At 48.2% G+C, this 26,893-nt stretch overlaps 2 protein-coding genes across 6 annotated transcripts; one reads left to right on the forward strand and one right to left on the reverse strand.

Annotated features, from left to right (window-relative positions):
• Positions 1 to 79: 79 nt before the first annotated feature.
• On the reverse strand, positions 80 to 26,893 carry tmem175 (transmembrane protein 175). 5 transcript variants are annotated; one of them, XM_079519046.1, is made up of 12 exons: positions 26,836 to 26,893; positions 24,839 to 25,005; positions 14,524 to 14,685; positions 13,511 to 13,549; positions 13,299 to 13,396; positions 13,133 to 13,184; positions 12,166 to 12,201; positions 10,248 to 10,331; positions 4,919 to 5,083; positions 3,155 to 3,233; positions 2,645 to 2,780; positions 80 to 1,023 (listed from the first exon to the last, which is right to left on the reverse strand). In XM_079519046.1, exons 1-12 carry the CDS (start codon positions 26,861 to 26,863, stop codon positions 348 to 350), a joined length of 1,722 nt encoding a protein of 573 aa, XP_079375172.1. In that variant the 5' UTR covers positions 26,864 to 26,893; the 3' UTR covers positions 80 to 347. The 5 variants fall into 5 exon arrangements, with proteins under 5 accessions (XP_079375172.1, XP_079375174.1, XP_079375173.1 ...); XM_079519048.1 differs by having other exon boundaries at positions 24,839 to 24,998; positions 26,836 to 26,864; XM_079519047.1 differs by lacking the exons at positions 24,839 to 25,005; positions 26,836 to 26,893 and adding an exon at positions 17,743 to 18,201.
• On the forward strand, positions 18,136 to 23,102 carry LOC306935561 (uncharacterized protein; the record flags this gene model as incomplete). The annotated part of the gene is made up of 3 exons (XM_079518660.1): positions 18,136 to 18,141; positions 21,448 to 22,295; positions 22,931 to 23,102. 3 exons carry the CDS (start codon positions 18,136 to 18,138, stop codon positions 23,100 to 23,102), a joined length of 1,026 nt encoding a protein of 341 aa, XP_079374786.1.

Consider the following 26,893-nt stretch of genomic DNA (forward strand, 5'->3'; position numbering starts at 1 on the left):
CCTAAACTCCCCTCGGTAGGATCAATCTACCCCCTAAACTCCCCTCGGTAGGATCAATCTACCCCCTAAACTCCCCTCGGTAGGATCAATCTACCCCCTAAACTCCCCTCGGTAGGATCAATCTACCCCCTAAACTCCCCTCGTTAGGATCAATCTACCCCCTAAACTCCCCTCGCGGTCATCCATGCCGGTAGGATCAATCTACCCCCTAAACTCCCCTCGCGGTCATCCATGCCGGTAGGATCAATCTACCCCCTAAACTCCCCTCGCGGTCATCCATGCATGCATACGTTTGCAAAGTCCATTTCCAGTAACCAAAACATTCCGATCGGCCACGTCCTTCACGGTTAAGTGACCAGTGAATTAAAGGGCCTTCTATGGTCCTCCTCCTCCTCCTCCTCCAGAACAGACTGAGGTTCTGGTCTCTCGGGACAGAACATCAGCCGGATCAGCGCCAAGGCAACACGGACCAACAGCCTCAGCACCAGGAAGGCGAACGGCACCGTGATCTCCATCAGGTGGAAGATGGACGTGCTGAACTTACTCAAGACGCACGTCAGGAAGAAGGTCCCGAACGCCACGCTGGGATACAGTGCCAGCTTGGCCAGCATGAAGGCGTGCTCCGACCCGCCGTACCTCACCTTGGGGTGCAGCGTGTTCCGCTCGTCGAACAGCGCCGCGACCCAAATGGCCAGCTGGAACATGCCCGCGAAGAAGATGATGACGCAGCTGATCTGGATGGCCTCCAGCTCGTTGCGGGAGTTGCGCGGGAACTCGTGGGTCAGCTGGTAGGCCAGCGGCAGGCCTCCGACGCAGGCCAGCGAGAAGGTGTTGAGGAGGCCCATGAAGCGTGTGGCCCTGGTGACGTGGAGGAACAGGGAGTGGTGGACGAACCACAGCAGGCCCACGGTGGCGAAGGAGCCGAAGTAGGCCAGGAACTCTGGGCCGTAGGCCTGCAGCGCCACCACCAGGCTGCCGCCGTACTGCGTCTCCACCGTGGCCGCGTCGGGAATGTTGTCCTCGCTGTGGAGGGAGGGACACCCCCACGTCACGGAACACATGGAGACAGGAGGGATGCAACGATGTAATCGGTAGCATAATCGGTATCGGCCATAAACATGCCATATCTAGGGTTGTCCCAATCGGATCGGGTGATCGGAAATCGGGGGCCGATCACACGTCATTTTCAAATGATCGGAATCGGATCGGGAGCAAAAAAAACATGAACGGGAACTACCTAGTATCAATATTATATCCATACCATGATATAAAATATAAATATCGGATCGGGAAAAAATCGGTATCGGCAAATATTCAAAATCAAATGATCGGAATGGGATCGGCAGCAAAAAAACGTGATCGGGACATCCCTATCGGTATCGCTATCGGAACAGTCTAAAAATAATACAGATTATTATTTAATCGGTTTTTCACCAGCAGGAAATAAAATTAAAATAAAATAAAAATGTAAAACTTCATCAATGAGCTCAATTTAAATCGAATATGTCTAGTACCTCTAGTCTACAACAAAAGCCAAATCAAATGTAAAATGATGCCACTTTTCCCGACTCATTTGCACAGGCCGCTAGCCTCTCTTACATTCAGCTATTGGTGTAGATTTTCGTTTTACACAAACATTAAATTTCCATTGACAATGAATGGAGAATGTACATCATATGTGGACGAGCAAATCGGCTATTTTCGTCCTACACAAAGATTACATTTCCATTGACAATGAATGGAGAATTTACGTCATGATGATGTACGATAAGAGCGCCACTCACTTCACACGGGTGTGATTTTTTCCCCTTTTCATTTGAAAACAAACCGCATGCGGTCCCTGAGGCTAGATGTTCTTTGACACATCAATATAAACACTAAAGAACCGCTCTAGTTGATGGTGACTTTTTACTTTACAACATGCTTCTTGACATTTCACAAAACCATATGTAGTCGTCAGACAAATCAAGGAGGGTTATGTTTCTCAATATAGTGCACAATTCGATTTTTAGAAGTGACATTGTAACTAACTATATATTTTTTCCTTCACACCATCCTCCTTGGCAGCGGTGGCCGAACGGTTTGCGGAGCGGTGTTGATACCGGAAGGTCGCCAGTTCGTATCCCCGAACCGGCACGTTAAAATTACCACCGCTGAAGTGCCCTTGAGCAAGGCATTGAACCACTACCATGAAATGTTCTATGAGCAGGGCCTGGCTGGAAACAAGTATCTGATGCTTAGTCCAGTTACCCTGGGTAAATATGGTAACTTTGCTTTGCTTTGCTTACACACGCATAAACATTCGTGCTCAGACTCTCTCCACCGCACGCACGCATGCATGCTCGCACGATGATCCCAGGGCACATGTGGTCTGCTGTACAGATGATCCCAGGGCACATGTGGTCTGCTGTACAGATGATCCCAGGGCACATGTGGTCTGCTGTACAGATGATCCCAGGGCACATGTGGTCTGCTGTACAGATGACCCCAGGGCACATGTGGTCTGCTGTACAGATGATCCCAGGGCACATGTGGTCTGCTGTACAGATGATCCCAGGGCACATGTGGTCTGCTGTACAGGCATTTACCTTCTAATAATCCTACTGTAACTACGGTATGACAGAAACAAAGGAATTCAACCAACCAGATGTCCAGGATGAGGAGCGTGGCTACGATGGCGTAAACCCCGTCGCTGAAAGCCTCCACGCGATCTTTACTGAGCGGTTCGTTGGGATGGTAGAGAAACATCTGGATGGCGTCTGGAGTCTCCTCCCTCTGACCTGATAAAACACATATTGTATAATAAATAATGTTACTAAAAACCATCTAAGCAGAAAACCAAACCCCGAACCTGTGTTCCTAATGGACCCAAACTCATAAATACTTTTCACTGGTCAAATCATGACAGTTTTCTCAGTGGTTCTGGAAATTGCTGGTCTACAAGAACATGCACAGGAGCTCTTCACCAGAGAGAACCGGAGTGGAACCGGTTCAGTTATTTTTTCCCCCCGCCTAATCTTGAACCAGTTCAGAGTGTTTCCACTAAAGGGGTTCTAAACATGTTTGGCTGGAGACCCCCGGAAATGCTTTGGCGACCCAACAAACAAACACTTGCTCTACTGCCCAACACTGCATAAGATGAACCATTGCTTACCGATGGCTTTGCTGCGACACCACTTCAACGACTCGGTGATGTATGGAAGGAAGATCACAATGGCTAACAGCACGTAGGCCTGAGAGAGAGAGAGAGAGAGAGAGAGAGAGACACAGACAGACAGACAGACAGACAGACAGACAGACAGACAGACAGACAGACAGACAGACAGACAGACAGACAGACAGAGGCCTATGTTATTCTGTTGGCTCTACAATCCAAACGCTGCAGTTCATTATAAATCCAGTGGGGGGCAACATTGCACAGCCTATTGTGGATAAACGTTTTTTTTGTTTTTGTTTCATATGCCCAGCAGCCCATAATAAAATCAATTTAAATAGAACATAAGTCCAGTAGAAAATGTTAAATCAACCAATTTGCAAATGAACTCTTCAAGGTTGTGTGCCAAGAACTCAAATCTGTCAGGTAGAAGAGAATTCCTTCTCTTATTGACAATAAATATCCCAGCCTTGGAAAATATGCATGAAACATGTTTTTATAACTTTGAGTTCTCGGATCGCCGCCTTTTCTCCAGTATAGAAGGTATGCGTGTGACATCATCATACCCGGGAGTTATGTGTGACATCATCATACCCGGGAGTTATGTGTGACATCATCATACCCGGGAGTTATGTGTGACATCATCATACCCGGGAGTTATGTGTGACATCATCGTGTGACATCATCATCATACCCGGGAGTTATGTGTGACATCATCATCATACCGGGAGTTATGTGTGACATCATCATCATACCGGGAGTTATGTGTGACATCATCATCATACCCGGGAGTTATGTGTGACATCATCATCATACCGGGAGTTATGTGTGACATCATCATCATACCCGGGAGTTATGTGTGACATCATCGTGTGACATCATCATCATACCCGGGAGTTATGTGTGACATCATCATCATACCCGGGAGTTATGTGTGACATCATCATCATACCCGGGAGTTATGCGGGAACGTCTACCGAGTGGCAAAAAACTACTTTCTGGCCTTGACAGCCCAGACATCCACACAGAAAAGTCCCATTTGATTGCATGAAATGACTTTAAACAACATTAAATTCACTTTGACACTCGATTTGCCACTCACTTTATTCATGTGCATACCCTCTATTCCAATCCTACTGATCTGTGAAGCACCAGGTCTACTTTTAAACATTTCTGCATCTCCATCAAGCACCTGGTTGATTCTCTCTGTCGCTTGGAAAATATGTGTTCCGAACAGTGTTGATTTTGTTGACTAACACTATTACAAAAAAATGTTTGTCGACTACCTTTTTTCACAGATAAAAACTAAAATGGACTAAACTGGACTAGACTAAGACTAAATAAAATTGACAATTTTGTCAACAAATAAAGACTAGACTAAAATGTTAGGGCAGGACCAGTATCGCGTTACCAGCCTCTCGCAATTTCCAAATGCTTACATCATACAGTCTGGAGCAACGGAAGAGGGTCTCATGAGTAAAATATAAAGCCACTTCCGTTTTGTCTTAATATAAATATAAAGCAGAAAAGGAAATGAAGAAATAAGGTCTAAAGATATTTTAAAATATATCTTGGCGGCTTCCTTACTCGGATTTTGAGAGGTGTAGTTCCAGACTCTATAAAGCATTCGGAGATTGTGGAATAGGCTACACGAGACTAGGGCGGGACTAGTGGACAAGAGATCCAGTATAAGTCATTTTACACTTGGTTGTGTGCTGAAAATAGCAGATCTACAAGCTCACAACGCGTCGCGTGCCGACCTACCACTTGGAAGAATATGAAGGCGAAGATGCTGGCGAAGAAGCACATGATGGGAACCCTCACGATGACCTTCAGGATGTGGTGCTTGTAGAAGCTCTGGTTCTCTGAGATCTGGATCTGCTCGTTGAGAAGGAACGGACGGCTGAACGCATAGACCACGATCACAGCCTGGGTGGGGAGAGAGAGAGAGAGAAGATGGTGAACGCATAGACCACGATCACAGCCTGGGTGGGGAGAGAGAGAAGATGAACGCATAGACCACGATCACAGCCTGGGTGGAGAGAGAAGATGAACGCATAGACCACGATCACAGCCTGGGTGGAGAGAGAAGATGAACGCATAGACCACGATCACAGCCTGGGTGGGGAGAGAGAGAAGATGGTGAACGCATAGACCACGATCACAGCCTGGGTGGGGAGAGAGAGAGAGAGAGAAGATGAACGCATAGACCACGATCACAGCCTGGGTGGGGAGAGAGAGAGAGAGAGAAGGTGAACGCATACACCACGACCACAGCCTGGGTGGGGAGAGAGAGAGAGAGAGAAGATGAACGCATAGACCACGATCACAGCCTGGGTGGGGAGAGAGAGAGAGAGAGAAGATGAACGCATAGACCACGATCACAGCCTGGGTGGGGAGAGAGAGAGAGAGAGAAGATGAACGCATAGACCACGATCACAGCCTGGGTGGGGAGAGAGAGAGAGAGAGAAGATGAACGCATACACCACGACCACAGCCTGGGTGGGGAGAGAGAGAAGATGGTGAACGCATAGACCACGATCACAGCCTGGGTGGGGAGAGAGAGAGAGAGAGAGAAGATGAACGCATACACCACGACCACAGCCTGGGTGGGGAGAGAGAGAAGATGAACGCATAGACCACGATCACAGCCTGGGTGGGGAGAGAGAGAGAGAGAAGATGAGAACGCATAGACCACGATCACAGCCTGGGTGGAGAGAGAGAGAGAGATAAAAGATAAAAGCTGAATTTTGGTAGGTTTTTATTTCCGGACGGCTGCAATTCTAAACTGATGTTGCACTGTTGTGCTTCAGGCATTACTACTTTTCAACCAGTAGTGGCCTTTTTTTACTATTTTGCAAAACATTTTTGAATAGTTCAAATGGCTAGTCTACAAGCTCACAACGTGTCAATGTAGATTGGCTAGTTGAACTATTCAAAAATGTTTAGCAAAATAGTAAAAAAGGCAAAGAAGTTTAGGGATAAGGGGTTTAGTGGTGACGAAAATGGAGCCCTACATCTCCCACCTCCTCAAGACCTGGTTGGGGGAAACTTTGCACCGTCAATAACATTAGAGTGGTGTGTGTGGATAACAATAACATTAGAGTGGTGTGTGTGGATAACAATAACATTAGAGTGGTGTGTGTGGATAATTCTTTATTTTTCTTGAACTCATGAACTCATGTGAGTGCATTGCTCAGGTAGCAGAGGGAGGAGGGAGGGGGGGCTCTCAGGCAGCAGAGGGAGGAGGGAGGGGGGGCTCTCAGGCAGCAGAGGGAGGAGGGAGGGGGGGCTCTCAGGCAGCAGAGGGAGGAGGGAGGGGGGGCTCTCAGGCAGCAGAGGGAGGAGGGAGGGGGGGCTCTCAGGCAGCAGAGGGAGGAGGGGGGGGGGGCTCTCAGGCAGCAGAGGGAGGAGGGAGGGGGGGCTCTCAGGCAGCAGAGGGAGGAGGGGGGGGGGGGCTCTCAGGTAGCAGAGGGAGGAGGGGGGGGCTCTCAGGCAGCAGAGGGAGGAGGGGGGGCTCTCAGGCAGCAGAGGGAGGAGGGGGGGGCTCTCAGGTAGCAGAGGGAGGAGGGAGGGGGGCTCTCAGGCAGCAGAGGGAGGAGGGGGGGCTCTCAGGCAGCAGAGGGAGGAGGGAGGGGGGGCTCTCAGGCAGCAGAGGGAGGAGGGGGGGCTCTCAGGCAGCAGAGGGAGGAGGGAGGGGGGCTCTCAGGCAGCAGAGGGAGGAGGGAGGGGGGCTCTCAGGCAGCAGAGGGAGGAGGGGGGGCTCTCAGGCAGCAGAGGGAGGAGGGGGGGCTCTCAGGCAGCAGAGGGAGGAGGGAGGGGGGCTCTCAGGCAGCAGAGGGAGGAGGGGGGGCTCTCAGGCAGCAGAGGGAGGAGGGAGGGGGGGCTCTCAGGCAGCAGAGGGAGGAGGGAGGGGGGGGCTCTCAGGCAGCAGAGGGAGGAGGGAGGGGGGGCTCTCAGGCAGCAGAGGGAGGAGGGAGGGGGGGCTCTCAGGCAGCAGAGGGAGGAGGGAGGGGGGGCTCTCAGGTAGCAGAGGGAGGAGGGGGGGGCTCTCAGGCAGCAGAGGGAGGAGGGGGGGGGCTCTCAGGCAGCAGAGGGAGGAGGGGCTCTCAGGCAGCAGAGGGAGGAGGGGCTCTCAGGTAGCAGAGGGAGGAGGGGCTCTCAGGTAGCAGAGGGAGGAGGGGCTCTCAGGTAGCAGAGGGAGGAGGGAGGGGGCTCTCAGGTAGCAGAGGGAGGAGGGAGGGGGGGCTCTCAGGTAGCAGAGGGAGGAGGGAGGGGGCTCTCAGGTAGCAGAGGGAGGAGGGAGGGGGGGCTCTCAGGCAGCAGAGGGAGGAGGGAGGGGGGGGCTCTCAGGCAGCAGAGGGAGGAGGGAGGGGGGGCTCTCAGGCAGCAGAGGGAGGAGGGGGGGGCTATCAGGCAGCAGAGGGAGGAGGGAGGGGGGGCTCTCAGGCAGCAGAGGGAGGAGGGAGGGGGGGCTCTCAGGCAGCAGAGGGAGGAGGGGGGGGGGGCTCTCAGGCAGCAGAGGGAGGAGGGAGGGGGGGGCTCTCAGGCAGCAGAGGGAGGAGGGAGGGGGGGCTCTCAGGTAGCAGAGGGAGGAGGGGGGGGCTCTCAGGTAGCAGAGGGAGGAGGGGCTCTCAGGTAGCAGAGGGAGGAGGGAGGGGGGCTCTCAGGTAGCAGAGGGAGGAGGGAGGGGGGCTCTCAGGTAGCAGAGGGAGGAGGGGCTCTCAGGTAGCAGAGGGAGGAGGGGCTCTCAGGTAGCAGAGGGAGGAGGGGCTCTCAGGTAGCAGAGGGAGGAGGGGGGGGCTCTCAGGTAGCAGAGGGAGGAGGGGCTCTCAGGTAGCAGAGGGAGGAGGGGGGGGGGCTCTCAGGTAGCAGAGGGAGGAGGGAGGGGGGGCTCTCAGGCAGCAGAGGGAGGAGGGAGGGGGCTCTCAGGTAGCAGAGGGAGGAGGGAGGGGGGGCTCTCAGGCAGCAGAGGGAGGAGGGAGGGGGGGCTCTCAGGCAGCAGAGGGAGGAGGGGGGGGCTCTCAGGCAGCAGAGGGAGGAGGGGCTCTCAGGTAGCAGAGGGAGGAGGGGCTCTCAGGTAGCAGAGGGAGGAGGGGCTCTCAGGTAGCAGAGGGAGGAGGGGGGGGGGCTCTCAGGTAGCAGAGGGAGGAGGGGCTCTCAGGTAGCAGAGGGAGGAGGGAGGGGGGGGCTCTCAGGCAGCAGAGGGAGGAGGGAGGGGGGGCTCTCAGGTAGCAGAGGGAGGAGGGGGGGGCTCTCAGGTAGCAGAGGGAGGAGGGGCTCTCAGGTAGCAGAGGGAGGAGGGAGGGGGGCTCTCAGGCAGCAGAGGGAGGAGGGAGGGGGGGGCTCTCAGGCAGCAGAGGGAGGAGGGAGGGGGGGCTCTCAGGTAGCAGAGGGAGGAGGGGGGGGCTCTCAGGTAGCAGAGGGAGGAGGGGCTCTCAGGTAGCAGAGGGAGGAGGGAGGGGGGCTCTCAGGTAGCAGAGGGAGGAGGGAGGGGGGCTCTCAGGTAGCAGAGGGAGGAGGGGCTCTCAGGTAGCAGAGGGAGGAGGGGCTCTCAGGTAGCAGAGGGAGGAGGGGCTCTCAGGTAGCAGAGGGAGGAGGGGGGGGCTCTCAGGTAGCAGAGGGAGGAGGGGCTCTCAGGTAGCAGAGGGAGGAGGGGGGGGGGCTCTCAGGTAGCAGAGGGAGGAGGGAGGGGGGGCTCTCAGGCAGCAGAGGGAGGAGGGGCTCTCAGGTAGCAGAGGGAGGAGGGGGGGGGCTCTCAGGTAGCAGAGGGAGGAGGGGGGGGGGGCTCTCAGGCAGCAGAGGGAGGAGGGGGGGGGGGCTCTCAGGTAGCAGAGGGAGGAGGGGCTCTCAGGTAGCAGAGGGAGGAGGGGGGGCTCTCAGGCAGCGGAGGGAGGAGGGGCTCTCAGGCAGCGGAGGGAGGAGGGGGGGCTCTCAGGCAGCAGAGGGAGGAGGGGGGGCTCTCAGGTAGCAGAGGGAGGAGGGGGGGGCTCTCAGGTAGCAGAGGGAGGAGGGGGGGCTCTCAGGTAGCAGAGGGAGGAGGGGGGGGCTCTCAGGTAGCAGAGGGAGGAGGGGCTCTCAGGTAGCAGAGGGAGGAGGGGGGGCTCTCAGGCAGCGGAGGGAGGAGGGAGGGGGGGCTCTCAGGCAGCAGAGGGAGGAGGGAGGAGGGGCTCTCAGGCAGCAGAGGGAGGAGGGAGGAGGGGCTCTCAGGTAGCAGAGGGAGGAGGGAGGGGGGGCTCTCAGGTAGCAGAGGGAGGAGGGGGGGGCTCTCAGGTAGCAGAGGGAGGAGGGGCTCTCAGGTAGCAGAGGGAGGAGGGGGGGCTCTCAGGCAGCGGAGGGAGGAGGGAGGGGGGGCTCTCAGGCAGCAGAGGGAGGAGGGAGGAGGGGCTCTCAGGCAGCAGAGGGAGGAGGGAGGGGGGGCTCTCAGGCAGCAGAGGGAGGAGGGAGGAGGGGCTCTCAGGTAGCAGAGGGAGGAGGGGCTCTCAGGTAGCAGAGGGAGGAGGGGCTCTCAGGTAGCAGAGGGAGGAGGGGGGGCTCTCAGGTAGCAGAGGGAGGAGGGGCTCTCAGGTAGCAGAGGGAGGAGGGGCTCTCAGGTAGCAGAGGGAGGAGGGGGGGGCTCTCAGGTAGCAGAGGGAGGAGGGGCTCTCAGGTAGCAGAGGGAGGAGGGGCTCTCAGGTAGCAGAGGGAGGAGGGGCTCTCAGGTAGCAGAGGGAGGAGGGGGGGCTCTCCGGTAGCAGAGGGAGGAGGGGCTCTCAGGTAGCAGAGGGAGGAGGGGCTCTCAGGTAGCAGAGGGAGGAGGGGCTCTCAGGTAGCAGAGGGAGGAGGGGGGGGGGCTCTCAGGTAGCAGAGGGAGGAGGGGCTCTCAGGTGTTGCTTTGTTTGAATTACAGATAAAAGGAGAATCATTCATGGCAAACAGAGATATGGTCGATGTCGGGTGGAAACCCTGTATGTCCAAAATGAACCCTTTACTTTGCATTGGTTGAATAATTATAAGACTTATTTTCCAAAATATTTTTGAGGGACAGGGGGGGGCGTAAATAAATATATATATATCATACATTGATTCCTCTCTGCCCATTTTGACTCCTTACCTGAATTAAACCTATCACCATGACACACGCACAGAACAGCAGGATCCCCAAGATGTTGTTAGGGAAGGTTGCCATGAGGCTGAACTGCAGAGGAAAGACAAAGCAAACCTTGTTACGAGCAGATTCCACCAGATTCCACGCTGTCTGTTCTGTCGTGAACAGGATGCTGTCTGTTCTGTCGTGAACTCAACATGAGAATCAAATGAACTCAACATGAGAATCAAATGAACTCAACATGAGAATCAAATGAACTCAACATGAGAATCAAATGAACTCAACATGAGAATCAAATGAACTCAACATGAGAATCAAATGAACTCAACATGAGAATCAAATGAACTCAACATGAGAATCAAATGAACTCAACATGAGAATCAAATGAACTCAACATGAGAATCAAATGAACTCAACATGAGAATCAAATGAACTCAACATGAGAATCAAATGAACTCAACATGAGAATCAAATGAACTCAACATGAGAATCAAATGAACTCAACATGAGAATCAAATGGCTTCAGGTTGTGAAGGAAGCATGCTCATGAGACATTCCATGTTTAGTCACAACATGCTACTACAACGCAGCTAGGGGGCGACAGAGAGACAGAGTCATACTGGGAACTCTACTAAAGCTATTTAACTAGTCACAACATGCTACTACAACGCAGCTAGGGGGCGACAGAGAGACAGAGTCATACTGGGAACTCTACTAAAGCTATTTAACTAGTCACAACATGCTACTACAACGCAGCTAGGGGGCGACAGAGAGACAGAGTCATACTGGGAACTCTACTAAAGCTATTTAACTAGTCACAACATGCTACTACAACGCAGCTAGGGGGCGACAGAGAGACAGAGTCATACTGGGAACTCTACTAAAGCTATTTAACTAGTCACAACATGCTACTACAACGCAGCTAGGGGGCGACAGAGAGACAGAGTCATACTGGGAACTCTACTAAAGCTATTTAACTAGTCACAACATGCTACTACAACGCAGCTAGGGGGCGACAGAGAGACAGAGTCATACTGGGAACTCTACTAAAGCTATTTAACTAGTCACAACATGCTACTACAACGCAGCTAGGGGGCGACAGAGAGACAGAGTCATACTGGGAACTCTACTAAAGCTATTTAACTAGTCACAACATGCTACTACAACGCAGCTAGGGGGCGACAGAGAGACAGAGTCATACTGGGAACTCTACTAAAGCTATTTAACTAGTCACAACATGCTACTACAACGCAGCTAGGGGGCGACAGAGAGACAGAGTCATACTGGGAACTCTACTAAAGCTATTTAACTAGTCACAACATGCTACTACAACTCTACTAAACTACTCTACTAACTCTACTAAAACTACAACTCTACTAAACTACTCTACTAAACTACTCTACTAACTCTACTAAAACTACAACTCTACTAAACTACTCTACTAACTCTACTAAAACTACAACTCTACTAAACTACTCTACTAACTCTACTAAAACTACAACTCTACTAAACTACTCTACTAAAACTACAACTCTACTAAACTACTCTACTAACTCTACTAAAACTACAACTCTACTAAACTACTCTACTAACTCTACTAAAACTACAACTCTACTAAACTACTCTAACTCTACTAAAACTACAACTCTACTAAACTACTCTACTAACTCTACTAAAACTACAACTCTACTAAACTACTCTACTAACTCTACTAAAACTACAACTCTACTAAAGCTATTTAACTAAACAGGTTGAACACAACATGCTACTACAACTCTACTAAAGCTATTTAACTAAACAGGTTGAACAGCAGAGCTACTACAACTCTACTAAAGCTATTTAACTAAACAGGTTGAACAGCAGAGTATAACCTTTCACAGACTCACAGCTGCCTTATTATATGCCAACGTAATCGTGTACTCACCGTGTACGGCAGAAACGTTATTATCATCATGCAGGCCTGAAACAAAACCCAAAGCAGAACTAAACATTAGAACAGGAACCTTTTCATCAGAGAAAACAGACATTACTATTCTATCCACCGTTGTACATTAGGCCCATATAGTTATGACTGTAGAGGGCGGCCCTCACACCTGCTCGCATTACTACGAGGAATTATATTGTGATAGTAAGCATTGCTATAGTGCATGTTCACTAATAGGGGTCTCCCCATCTCTAGTGCATGTTCACTAATAGGGGTCTCCCCATCTCTAGTGCATGTTCACTAATAGGGGTCTCCCCATCTCTAGTGCATATTCACTAATAGGGGTCTCCCCATCTCTAGTGCATGTTCACTAATAGGGGTCTCCCCATCTCTAGTGCATGTTCACTAATAGGGGTCTCCCCATCTCTAGTGCATGTTCACTAATAGGGGTCTCCCCATCTCTAGTGCATGTTCACTAATAGGGGTCTCCCCATCTCTAGTGCATGTTCACTAATAGGGGTCTCCCCATCTCTAGTGCATGTTCACTAATAGGGGTCTCCCCATCTCTAGTGCATGTTCACTAATAGGGGTCTCCCCATCTCTAGTGCATGTTCACTAATAGGGGTCTCCCCATCTCTACAGCTCTTTAGTAAAAACAAAAGAAAAAAGAAAACAACAAACAGAAAAAAACACATTTTCATGTCGGGATAACAATTTTATCCAATCAGGACAGAGACTTTATGCTGCAAACAAGATAAACAAGTAAAAATGGAAGCGATTCCTTTTTTACTCGACACAACGAACTCTGAAGTGAAGCTGATGAATCAGAATATAGAGCTTCAACTTTGTAATGAAAAACTAAAACTATCACCACCTTAAGTCACGGCTGATTGACACTTACGAGGTTCAGAAGAGACACTTACGAGGTTCAGAAGAGACACTTACGAGGTTCAGAAGAGACACTTACGAGGTTCAGAAGAGCAAGACTGTCGTCAATCCGTTCAATGACTTGAAACAATCTGTGGAAACACAAAAGAGCAATGAATGGATGGATGGATGGATGGATGGATGAATGGATGAATGAATGAATAATGGTAAAGGAAAACGTCAATATGCAGTGATAACATACGTACCTAACGTGAGCAGACCATGCCATAGTGACAATCATGAACGTCATCAGGTATACAGCAATCTTTGTTGACAGCATCAGCTGAATGCTTTCCCTTAGCTCCTGACAGACAGACAGACAGACAGACAGACAGACAGACAGACAGACAGGTCATAGAACCTTAATATTTACAGAAACGTGTTTTTTCTGCATCACAAGTGTGTTGTGCCAACTCACCTCGTCATCTTGAATCTTGGTATGTGCAACAGGTAATATCTATAAAGAAATGGAAATATCCAGTTATGTACAGTAAGTGAAACAGGAGGACATGGTGTGTTGTTGAGCTGTTACATTGGCGGGTCACAATAGGATGCATCATTCAAATGCATTATATTATACCAGTAATAGTAGCTATGATAGAGATGAGTGCGTCGCTGTAGGGTAGACAAATATATTTACCATGACAGTAGCGATGATAGAGATCAGTGCATCGCTGTAGGATATATATATATTTACCAGTAGCGATGATAGAGATCAGTGCATCGCTGTAGGGTAGATATATATTTACCATGACAGTAGCGATGATAGAGATCAGTGCATCGCTGTAGGATAGATATATATTTACCATGACAGTAGCGATGATAGAGATCAGTGCATCGCTGTAGGATAGATATATATTTACCATGACAGTAGCTATGATAGATATATATTTACCATGACAGTAGCTATGATAGAGATCAGTGCATCGCTGTAGGATAGATATATATTTACCATGACAGTAGCTATGATAGAGATCAGTGCATCGCTGTAGGGTAGATATATATTTACCATGACAGTAGCTATGATAGAGATCAGTGCATCGCTGTAGGATAGATATATATTTACCATGACAGTAGCTATGATAGAGATCAGTGCATCGCTGTAGGATAGATATATATTTACCATGACAGTAGCTATGATAGAGATCAGTGCATCGCTGTAGGGTAGATATATATTTACCATGACAGTAGCGATGATAGAGATCAGTGCATCGCTGTAGGATAGATATATATTTACCATGACAGTAGCTATGATAGATATATATTTACCATGACAGTAGCTATGATAGATATATATTTACCATGATAGTAGCGATGATAGAGATCAGTGCATCACTGTAGGATAGATATATATTTACCATGACAGTAGCGATGATAGATATATATTTACCATGACAGTAGCGATGATAGAGATGAGTATATACACAGTACCATGACAGTAGCGATGATAGAGATCAGTGCGTCGCTGTAGGCCAGCAGCCTATGAGAGGACTGTGTGCTGCCGTGTCCAGGAGGATGAGGATGATGATGATGATGTTCCATCATCATAACGTTCCTCCTCTCCTTCTCCATGTCCTCCTCCCCCTGGCAGGCCTGCACAGATAGTATTAGGATTATTAGTATTTCTTTTTAAACAGTTATTTTATTCAAATCATTATTTGAGATAATCACTTATCGTTTTTGCTTTGGATTTCTGTAACTCTGACCGTGTACGAATAGAACTACATGGAAGCCAACAGGTCTGTAACTGTCTCTGACTGTGTACAAAGCCATCTAATAGAAGAGTTACGATATTGAGGGGGCAGAAACAGAGTGCTGTTCATGCAGCCTGAACTGAGACAAGCTGGAGTTGGAAATACATTGTTTTCAACGAGGGCGGCACAAATAAGAGCTATTTTAAGCATGTGTGCAACATGACAACTGTTTTAAAGTCTTGCACAGTAACAACTAAAGTCTCTTTAAGATTTATGTTGTATGATTACTACAAAACAATCTAAAATAAAGGGATTTTAAGATCATTAAAGCTGGGCTGTTGCCTGGGTCCAATGCATTTCTGCCTATTGAAGTTCCAGGACTTGTCCCAGTTGGTTGTCCCCATTCTCAACAGTAGTCTATGAAGCCAATAGAAGTCTATGTAGGTAATCTGCCCTCGTCAAGAAGTTCCCCCTTTTTCAACTAGGCAGACAGACAACTGGGAGTCCTTTTACTGTTTCTCACAAGCGATTTATTCCTCTCCACTCACTCACAGTAGCAGGATACACACAGTAATAGATTGGTAATATATTCTGTACTGTACACATCAAGCAAAGCTGTCAAAGTATTATGCATGACATAGTTTAAACAATACAGAAAATAAAGTACTGAAACAAGCACACACTGTATAATGCAAATCCAATAAACAGAAGGCTGGCTTATGGGTTAACCCTAACCCTAAGGCTGGCTTATGGGTTAACCCTAACCCTAACCCTAACCCTAACCCTAAGGCTGGCTTATGGGTTAACCCTAACCCTAACCCTAACCCTAACCCTAACCCTAAGGCTGGCTTATGGGTTAACCCTAACCCTAACCCTAAGGCTGGCTTATGGGTTAACCCTAACCCTAACCCTAACCCTAACCCTAACCCTAAGGCTGGCTTATGGGTTAACCCTAACCCTAACCCTAAGGCTGGCTTATGGGTTAACCCTAACCCTAACCCTAACCCTAACCCTAAGGCTGGCTTATGGGTTAACCCTAACCCTAACCCTAACCCTAAGGCTGGCTTATGGGTTAACCCTAACCCTAACCCTAAGGCTGGCTTATGGGTTAACCCTAACCCTAACCCTAAGGCTGGCTTATGCAACACCAGCTAAAGGCCTAACGCCACACACAACATGTGTAAAGAAAGCTAGGCTACAATGTCTAAATTATCTCACAACTGTAGTCTAAGTCAGCAAATATCAACAAACTGGCATTGTGTACAATGTGTAGCCGCAATTTGCAACTCTAGATTTGTTTACAATGGGATGAATCTAGAGTTGCAATACCCTCCATTGACTCCCCACTCATCCAATTTGGTTTGTGATCTGCTTGTCTTAAACAACGTTAAACTCACCAACATTCAGCTGTAGTCCAAGCTTGAATTATCCTCTTTCAATCTGCCGAGCTTGTTTTTCATAAAAATCCCCCGTAGACATGTTATGAGCTACTTTCTGTCAAGAAATTCTGTGCAGGTGATTATTTTTCTAAGTGCTGGAGTTTGGAAGCACTCGTCATAAGTCACTGAACGGCCCAGCGTACCACCTGTTTCGAAAAAACGAGTGCTTCCAAAACTGCAACACTTAGAAAATGAATCACCTGCAGAGGATGTCTTGACAGAAAGTAGCTCAGAACATGTCTACGGGGGATTTTTATGAAAAACAAGCTCAGCAGATTGAAAAAATCTAGAGTTGCAAATTGCGGCTAGGCATTGTGCAAAGAAAGGAATGCATAACTTACAAGCAATGATCCTGGTGATCACAAACAAGAGCAAGGATCAAACACGTCTGCTCTCTGCATAACAACTTGCAAACTGACTTCTCATTGCATATTGGTCTACAGGTGTTCCTAACTTCAGCTTAATTATGCCCAATTATGCCCAATCTGACCACAGTGCCAGAGACAAGAGAAATACACAGCATATATGCACCACCTAGTGGCTGAACAATGATAAGCATGAAAACAAAATACAGAAGCCAGCACAGGAGAGCCTCCATTGGACTGAAGCCAATAGAAGTCTATGTAGGAGAGCCTCCATTGGACTGAAGCCCCATGAAGTGACCAATAGAAGTCTATGTAGGAGAGCCTCCATTGGACTGAAGCCCCATGAAGTGACCAATAGAAGTCTATGTAGGAGAGCCTCCATTGGACTGAAGCCCCATGAAGTGACCAATAGAAGTCTATGTAGGAGAGCCGCCATTGGACTGAAGCCCCATGAAGTGACCTATAGAAGTCTATGTAGGAGCCTCCATTGGACTGAAGCCCCATGAAGTGACCAATAGAAGTCTATGTAGGAGAGCCTCCATTGGACTGAAGCCCCATGAAGTGACCAATAGAAGTCTATGTAGGAGAGCCTCCATTGGACTGAAGCCCCATGAAGTGACCAATAGAAGTCTATGTAGGAGAGCCTCCATTGGACTGAAGCCCCATGAAGTGACCAATAGAAGTCTATGTAGGAGAGCCTCCATTGGACTGAAGCCCCATGAAGTGACCAATAGAAGTCTATGTAGGAGAGCCTCCATTGGACTGAAGCCCCATGAAGTGACCATTAGAAGTCTATGTAGGAGAGCCGCCATTGGACTGAAGCCCCATGAAGTGACCAATAGAAGTCTATGTAGGAGAGCCTCCATTGGACTGAAGCCCCATGAAGTGAACAGAGTTTGCGTAAGCGATCAGATGGAATACTATATGATAATGCACAACAACTAATTTCACCCCCTGTTTCACCAGTAACTGAATGTTGAATCATGTGACAATAAAGCTGATTGTGATCATCATGCATGGTGCTTATAACAGCTGGCACCATGCATGCTCCCTGCATATCTCTTCAAATGGGGGTCCGCAGGGCTAATTTAGTGTCAATTTGGGGGTCCTCGACATGAAAACGTTTGGGAACCACTGGCTTATATTATATACCTGCTCCTGGTCCAGCACAAGCAGCACGTCATCTTCATCATGTCGCTGTTCAGCCGCCTCGCTGTCCTCCTGGTTCTCTCCCATGGCGGAGGACTCCGGTGTCGGCGTCCACCGTGGACGGATAGGTAGGAGAGGACCGTGGACGGACACAGCGTGGACGGATAGGTAGGAGAGGACCGTGGACGGACACAGCGTGGACGGATAGGTAGGAGAGGAGAGGACCGTGGACGGACACAGCGTGGACACTGCACTCCGTGGGCCCGTAGGACACGACGCCGTGGACGGATAGGCAGGAGAGGAGAGGACGGTCCAGGACGGTCCGTGTCTCAATAAGTACACGGACCCAGGACGGACACAGCGTGCACGCCGTGCGCTCCTAATGCGTGTATAATAATGTTGGTAATGTCTCTCCTCTCCTCCACTTGTTTGCAAACACAGTCAGAAAGTCAGCTGACCTTAGAGTATCAGCTGACTGACTGGAGAATCCCGGAAGCACCGGCGGTGACGACGTCACGTCCCCCCCCCCCCCCCCCCCAGAGTAAACTAGTTAGAGAGTGGCGACACTAGCGTTGACTCCCATTGTTGTAACAATGGAATGCGGAAGTCCTCATTCTATCTCAATGGGATAGTTCCAATGTTTGGAACTATAGCTCATAGGCATGGTGTCGCCACTCTCTTACTAGATCACTCTGGTTTTCCCCAGCATGCGCATGCATGCGCAGTTTGCGCACTTGATTTACAATTTGAATTAATTTAGCCATTTAGCAGACGCTCTTACCGGAAGGTTCCCAGTTCGAATCAGCCGTCCGACACGTTAAAATTACCACCGATGAAATGCCCTTGAACAAGGCATCAACCACTACGATGAAATGTGTTCTATGAGCAGGGCCTGGCTGGAAACAAGTTCTTGAGCTTAGCCCAGATACCCTGGGTAAATATAGATTTCATTTCATTTCATTTCTTAATCCAGAGCGATTTACATTAAGCAAGAACAAAATAAATACATGATCAAAACAATGTAATAATAATAATAAAACAACCTTGTGGTCCGAAGGCAAGAGCTCAACCGACTGAGCTACCTGGACACAGTCAGTTGTTGATCATTGTAAACAGTAACATCATTCAGTGTTTTGTGTCCTCATTTTGGGCATGTCATTATCCATTATTCGATGTTCATGTTTTCACGTACAAACTTGTCTTCAACCGGGATTTCAGATAATGGTCCATAGATTGTGTGTAGAACGTTTCACGCAAATTGATCAAAAATCCAGGCAGAAAATCAGGTATAAGCGTTTTTTAAACTGCTCAATGTGGCAGAAGATCTGAGGGCGGAGCTTACTGATCAAAGTGACAGATGTGTTCCCCATGAGTCAGGGTTAGGGTTAACCCTAACCCATGAGTCAAGGAACAAGTGGAAACAAGTGCCATGACTTTTGGACAAACGAGGCATGAGTTATGCCTGGCCATAGCACCCCCCTTTGACCTATTGGAGTAAGACTGCTTTCAGTGCTATTTGGCATGACCCTCTACCATGTAGGCTATGTATTAGGGACAAAAGAAGAATTTTCACAAACTAGCAATTTTCATTGGCTCATAAAAACTTAATTTTTTTCACTTAAAAATAAATTACCCTCGATTTATTGTCCGTATAGGTCCAAAGTTCACGTGTAGACGTTTTTGTGCATTTTGATCAAAGATCCTAGGAGGAGATACATTTGAACTGTTTTTCATATAATTCAAAATGGTGGGTGATCTAAAGCAGAGCCGGATTTACCTTGCTGAGGGCCCCCGGGCTGGAGCAAATTTGAGGGCCCCCCTTGGGGCGCGCGGCGAAGCCGCGCGTCCCGCGATTTGGCCGAGCGGCGCAGCCGCGAGGCCGAAAAAAATTTGGGCTATTTTGTTTTCATTTTGGGGTACCCAGGCCCCTAAAAAGAGAGGCAGGCAGGCAGAAGCTCTCAATGGTTTAACCATAATACAACTAAATACAATAACAATACACACATTTCACTTGAATTGGATTTCACTTTACAATTTTATAATTCAAAAAGGGTTAGGGTGGGCTTCAGCCCACCCTAGCCCAACGGTAAGTCCGGCTCTGATCTAAAGGTCAGAGGTCAAAAGTCAGAACACGAAAGTTGTTCGGCATGAGGAGACACATATGTGTATCAAAGTGTCATTGCCAACGGTCAAGCGGTTCATGAGATATGCACGTTCAAAGTTTGCATTTTCAATTGAGTGCTATAGCGGCACCCTTTGGCCAATGGTCATGGGCTTTGCATGGTCACCGTTTGGCATGGCCCTCTACCAGATTACCGCGTTTCGAAAAAAAAAAACGATTCAGCCAGAACTGCTATTTTTGGCGGAAGGAGGAGAAGAAAAAAAAACACAAAAACAATAAGTGACCAAAGTCGCTTTGTGACTTCTTGGTCCCTTAATAATAAATGATAAGTTTAATTTTAGTAGAAGCCAAACCTATAAGTGAAGTAGGCTACCTAGTATCATGACTGTGTGTGTGTGTGTGTGTGCGTGCGTGCGTGCGTGCGTGCGTGCGTGCGTGCTGTGCTGTGCTGTGCTGTGGAGGAACATGTTATTACATGGAATGACAGCTCCATAATGACAGCTCCATAATGACAGCTCCATAATGAGAAAACGGTCAGTGACAGACTATTGTGGTGGCGTGTGTAAAATGTATTTAACCCTATCTCTGGGAACAACATAAAGAGACAGAAATCATCTATAGTGTATATTCTCTGACTATGCAGATAATACTTATATCTGGGTATGCAGGATAGATTCACTGGGCAAACTCATCTCAACAAGTTATAGGCCCAGTGAAACGCAGGTTAAACCTCAAGGTACAACTTTTATTCCATACTATTATCGCACCATATAAGTTAAACATGAACTTTTAAGGTGCCACTCCCAGACCAGGGCAAAGATACAAAATATGTTTATGTGACACTTACAAGTGTATGTGCACAATTGTTTTGTTTTTATTTTATTTTATGTAGCCTATTTGTATTGAGAGAGGCCAATTCCAGTTGTGTTTTGTGTTCAAACTATAGTAATAGTAGTTACTGAGTTACGCCACCAGGGGGAGATCACCCTATGGTGAGCATGGAGTCTTCCGTTCCTCAGACAGATTTGCAGCCTGCTTTGATGAACGCAACATAAGTCTCCTGTCTATATTTTCCCTAGGCTGTACAACAGGTTAGTAAAGTGTGCAAAAGCATCATAACTTATATCAAAGGACTCATAAGCCTTTCTTATTTTGTTTGGTCTAAGACTGATACAGAAATGTTGTGTTTTGGTTTAGTTTGAGACTTGGGAAATGTACAAGTGAATGAGTAACTCTAAACTCTAAAATTACTAATTCTAAAATGGAGGCCTTGTTTATTTCTGTAAAAAACGGAGCTCACTGACATTATGTGTCTTAACACCACAGTTTAGCATAGGGTTTGGTGTGATAATGTACACATGTTTATTGAATGTTTTGTGATATTTTGAGAATAAGTGTTTTGATTAATTCAGTGCATTGTGTTCTTTATAAAAAACGTTCTGTGTGCAGTAGGCCTAAGAGTAAGACTGACTAAAAAAATAAACAAACCAATGAAGGTTTAAACAGTATTACAGTATTAACTGGAAAAGTAAAGTACAGAGACTGATAAAAGTAACAGTATTATAAATGTGAGTTTTGGAGCACAGTGTCACTTCACATGGGGGATAGACTACAGCAGATTCAAACTATTGCGTCTCCGAGATGACCTAGAGGACATTGGCACTGAAGTGGGATACCAATGGCTGGGTCACATCTATAACCTGCAGGCATACATTCACTACCAATTAAGCTCTCAAGACCTCGGTTCCACTACAAATGATGCTTTGTGCTGCTTCAGCAAGGCAGCAGAGGCCTTTCGCCAGATTAGAAACACCGTTTCAGATGAGGGTCCCTGGCTACTGGTGAACTACAGCAACATGGCTTGGCTGCACTTCCACCTTGAAGAACAAGCAAAAAGCCAGGAATATGTTGCAAAAGTAGAGGCTCTGCTTCAAGAATATCCATCTCCATCTCCAGATGAGCTCCATGCAGAGGTCTATGCTGAAAAGGCTTGGACCCTGATGCATTTCAGCCTAGAAAGAAAGCAGAAAGCCATAGAATATTTCCAGAAAGCTATCAGTATGGAACCTGACAGAGTGGAGTGGCTCACTAGCCAGGCCTTGGCCATAGCAGTGGAGTGGCTCACTAGCCAGGCCTTGGCCATAGCAGTGGAGTGGCTCACTAGCCAGGCCTTGGCCATAGCAGTGGAGTGGCTCACTAGCCAGGCCTTGGCCATAGCAGCTATCAGTATGGAACCTGACAGAGTGGAGTGGCTCACTAGCCAGGCCTTGGCCATAGCAGAGGAACCTGACAGAGTGGAGTGGCTCACTAGCCAGGCCTTGGCCATAGCAGAGGAACCTGACAGAGTGGAGTGGCTCACTAGCCAGGCCTTGGCCATAGCAGAGGAACCTGACAGAGTGGAGTGGCTCACTAGCCAGGCCTTGGCCATAGCAGAGTGGAGTGGCTCACTAGCCAGGCCTTGGCCATAGCAGAAAGCTATCAGTATGGAACCTGACAGAGTGGAGTGGCTCACTAGCCAGGCCTTGGCCATAGCAGAGTGGAGTGGCTCACTAGCCAGGCCTTGGCCATAGCAGTGGAGTGGCTCACTAGCCAGGCCTTGGCCATAGCAGTGGAGTGGCTCACTAGCCAGGCCTTGGCCATAGCAGTGGAGTGGCTCACTAGCCAGGCCTTGGCCATAGCAGCTATCAGTATGGAACCTGACAGAGTGGAGTGGCTCACTAGCCAGGCCTTGGCCATAGCAGAGGAACCTGACAGAGTGGAGTGGCTCACTAGCCAGGCCTTGGCCATAGCAGAGTGGAGTGGCTCACTAGCCAGGCCTTGGCCATAGCAGCCAGCACTTCACTCTACTATCAGTATGGAACCTGACAGAGTGGAGTGGCTCACTAGCCAGGCCTTGGCCATAGCAGTGGAGTGGCTCACTAGCCAGGCCTTGGCCATAGCAGCGAGCACTTCACTCTACTCCACTGCACTGAACCGCACTCCAATTCAGGAAGCTGAGCTCTTGAAATTGAAAACTGAGACGGAAAATGATTCAGAAAATGTGTATTTGGCTGTGATCTATCTTGACAGACTTGCTAATACAGGCAAAGTGATCGAAAATCAGGCACGTGAGCTGGCTCAGAGAGTCTTGCTAAAGCCTGTGAGCAGCTACAGTGGTATCAGGCCATTACTGAGACTTTATAGAAAGCAGAGAAGTAGTGGTATAATGTGTAGTTCAGTCAGACAACTCACGAATAGTTAAACCAATATTTTTTACAGAATGAGTAATGAGTGTGCATATGATATTAGACTTGGCGTTCGGCTCTGCTGGATTTCTCCCTGCTCGGCATGGTTAAGCAATAACACAGAATATAAAGAGCAGGGAGATAGATATACAATAACCCCCACACCACACATACTTTCGGTGAACTCTCACCGTTGATCCGGGCAGGTGACCCACTATGGATACACAGTGACGAAATGCAAATATGCATTTCTGGAACCTGCCGGATATGCTAACCCCCCCAACAAAGCAGAACCGGAACGTCCTACGGGAATACTCAACCGATACACATCCGTGCAGATGTCCCACTGAGAATAGTGACGAAATGCAAGCTATGCATTTCTGGATTTTGCACGGATATTTTAACTTTTACGTGAGCTATGTGTAGCCATGACTACACGCCGAGCCGTGAGGCTTACCTCTTGAGAAAAAATAATGTGTGGGGCCCCGGCCCCGCCCCCGGCCCCGGCCCCGGCCGATACATCTCCCAGCATGAGAGACAACCATCTGGGATCGGCTGGGGCATACTAACCTTAAGCTTAAGCTGAAAAAGGCCATGCTTGGCTGCGCTCGCCGATAGGCCATTCCTCTATTGCCACTATAGAGGAATATTCTACGCTGCTGCTGCGCTGTGTAGTGCAACCATTCACCGTTACGCCGACGTCCTCAGCAAGAGGAACGCCACCGGCCCTCTGTCAGCAAGAGCAACGCCACCGGCCCGCTGTTTCAGAGCCGCTATAAACATAAGGATATTCTAATTTACGAGAGCTAAGTGTAGCTATGACTGCACGCCGCAGCCGTGCGGCTTACCTGAACTATTTCACAGGGCTTACATGTAGTGCGACCATTCACCGTTACCCCAACGTTAATCTAAAGCCAAAATGAGGAAACCACCATTACCCCGATGTAGAGGAACACTGTAGAGGAACATCTACTGAGCCATTTAGTCACTAGCTTGTGACATGCCACCAATGAACTACCCCCAGCGACCACCGTATATGCAAGGTAATACGATTACCATTCCTGATCAGATACAGCACTTGCATTCATTACATCCTGAATCAACAACTGAAAACTCTTCTGATTAGATGCACATAATGATTCATGGGCAGCTGAGGACCATGGCCTGAGTTTCGGTTGGCGACTGCCGCATCAGCGTGGCAGTAGAATCAGGAGTAGCGAGGAAATGAGCTGAGAAGACCGATAGCCATGGCTTAGGCAGGGCTCACGCCACCTTACGGAGTCCAGAACGCAGCCAAAGCAGGTTTCCCAATGCAGAACTAAAAGACACAAGCTGAAAAGAAAGCTTAGGGCCAAAAGAACATCTGAGGGTCATGAACCTGTTGAACAAATGAGCCGCAGATAATAGATAAAACATATGCTTTGAGAGAAAGCAAGATATATGCCTGTCCTGTATAGCCACTTATTTTTAACACTTTATTTAACATAAGACTAAACAGCTTCTATGAGGAAGCAATGACAATGGCTACAGATAATTGACAACATTGATGCCACTAACTATGAATTTATTACTGCATTCATTTAGATTGCCATCCAATGCCATTAGTAGCAATAACTAAGATGAGCGGAAAAACAAGCCTTGCTGAGTTATGAGGCCCGGGGGCAGGAGCCCAACTCTTGATCCAGAAGTGTGAGGCGGATTGATGTACACGTACAGCCCCTGGACGTGACACTAGAATGACGCAGGGACTTACTCCATTACGACCGTTGATGCCGAGTGCCGAGGATCGGAGGAGGCACTGGGTTCCCATTTTTCCGGAGTCTTTGGTATGACCCAGCCGGTGATCGAGCCACAACCTCCCAGTCTTGGGGCAGACTCGTCTAGCCGCGAGGCCCCTGGGCTGGTACGAGAACCTGAAGGCTTACAACAAGATTAGAAGTAGCTACCAAGCAGCCACAAAGAAAATCGGCCCCATCCCTACTAACTGCAACGTTAAATAGATTAACAACAAGATATACTGGCCATCTTGCACAACTATAGACTACTTTAACATAAACGTTTAATGAGCACCATGAGCCAAAAGTGTTTCCAGCATTGGATCCATCGTCCTGATGATGCAGTGCTGAATGAGGTCACACAACTAACCAGGGGCGGCCTTAGGAATCTGGAGGCTCGTTTCAAGACCAAATATGAGGCCTCCATAACCTATGACGTAATTATCCTGTTGATACGGGTGTGTTGATACAATAGTTTGACTGTTCAATATTGCATGCAACCATTACTCTCGACAATGATGCAGCGACAACACCACCTCTCCTCATCCTGCTGACCCTTCACGATAAGTGTCTCCCCTTTACCTCCCAATGCTGCACATTTTACCCATGGTTATTAACAGGAAATAAGTGTAACTTAACATTGTGGGAGAGAGTAAGGCAGCGAGTGAGCGAGAGAGAGGCCAAAGGTGGCGGGGGACACCCGCCGGTCAGTCAGCGCTCGGAGGGCCCCTGAGGGTGGAGGCCTGTTTCAGTTGAAACTGGTGAAACATAGCAAAGGCCTCCTATGCAAGTTGCAACTAACCCAACTTATGCTATATCCACTGCGGAATATAGACATTAACGTCATCACTGATATTTGCCTAATGCTGTTACTCAATACTATAGCGGTACTGAGCGACGTCAAATCGATTACTGATCTGAATACAAACTGGCAGACTACATTTCCCAGGCTGCACAGGGGAAAACACAACCAATAGGTTGCACAAGCACTGCGACACGGAAGCCAAGCTTGCTGCGAACATAGACATACGTCTATGGCTGCCTTCCTTCGTCCCAGGTCCTCTCACGGATAAGTGATGAATTAATGCTTAGGAGTTTCACTTTAGAGCTCCTGGCAGTGGATGTTAGTTGTGCAGAAATTAAGCAATACAGCAAGCTGCTAGCCTACCACCTTTTGAAACATCTTCAGTCCCACAAAGCAACTGCCATTACCTAATCCTACTCAAGGACTGATCAACAGAACATACAGTATGAATCTGAAACATTAAAGGTGACAATGAGCGATGGGACACACGGTGACAAGACGCTATATTATATATTGATCTGAACTTCTGACCTCAAAGAGAGTGAGGAGGGTATGCGCGTGACATCATCATCAAACCAGGAAGTTATGCGGGAACGCCTACTGAGTGGCAGAAAACTACTTCTGGCCTTGACAGCCCATGCATCCAGACAGAAAAGTCCAATATGATTGCGTTAAACAACGTTAAACTCACTTTGCCACTCGATTTGCCATTCACTTTATGCATGCGCATTGAGAAATACGTCCGAAAATAAACCACTAGAAACAAATCTACAGAAGTAGACAGTAGGCTATGTCACTTGACATGACATTACTGCAAATGCAATTTGCAATTTTAACCTACTTTAGAATGACACTGCACATAACTGAAATGGATTTAAATGAATTAACAATAACGTATGATACTGTCCTTGAGAATTGGAAACATGGAATAACTTTAAGATTAATAACTGTGCCACATATGACTTGACAGTCAGAAAGCTCTTCTAGAGCTGCATAAATGTATTAGTGTTAACCAGGCATAAAACTGAAGCATAATAAATCACATGGCAAAGGGGTGCTAGCTTTAGCATTAGTTTAGCATGAACAAACCCTCATGGCAATGAGGAAACCTCAACACTACATGGCTACAAAAGCACCAACCTATATCGAGATTGCAATTAAGGTAGTTACCTCGCAGACAACACTTTCCAAAGCACATATAGAAAGTGATTGCAGAGTGTGACTGAAG

The sequence above is a fragment of the Electrona antarctica genome (genome assembly GCF_951216825.1).
Source record: "Electrona antarctica genome assembly, chromosome: 13".
NCBI classification, from domain to species: domain Eukaryota; kingdom Metazoa; phylum Chordata; class Actinopteri; order Myctophiformes; family Myctophidae; genus Electrona; species Electrona antarctica.

Bases quoted from the DNA above. Each gene is read 5' to 3' on its own strand.
- tmem175 (XM_079519046.1), bottom strand. From the start codon at position 26,863: ATGTGCTTTGGAAAGTGTTGTCTGCGAG. The intron at 10,332-12,165 runs GTGAGTACACGA...TTTCCTCTGCAG, and splicing joins TAACGTTTCTGCCGTACACG to TTCAGCCTCATGGCAACCTT. The intron at 3,234-4,918 runs GTAGGTCGGCAC...TCTCTCTCTCAG, and splicing joins CCTTCATATTCTTCCAAGTG to GCCTACGTGCTGTTAGCCAT.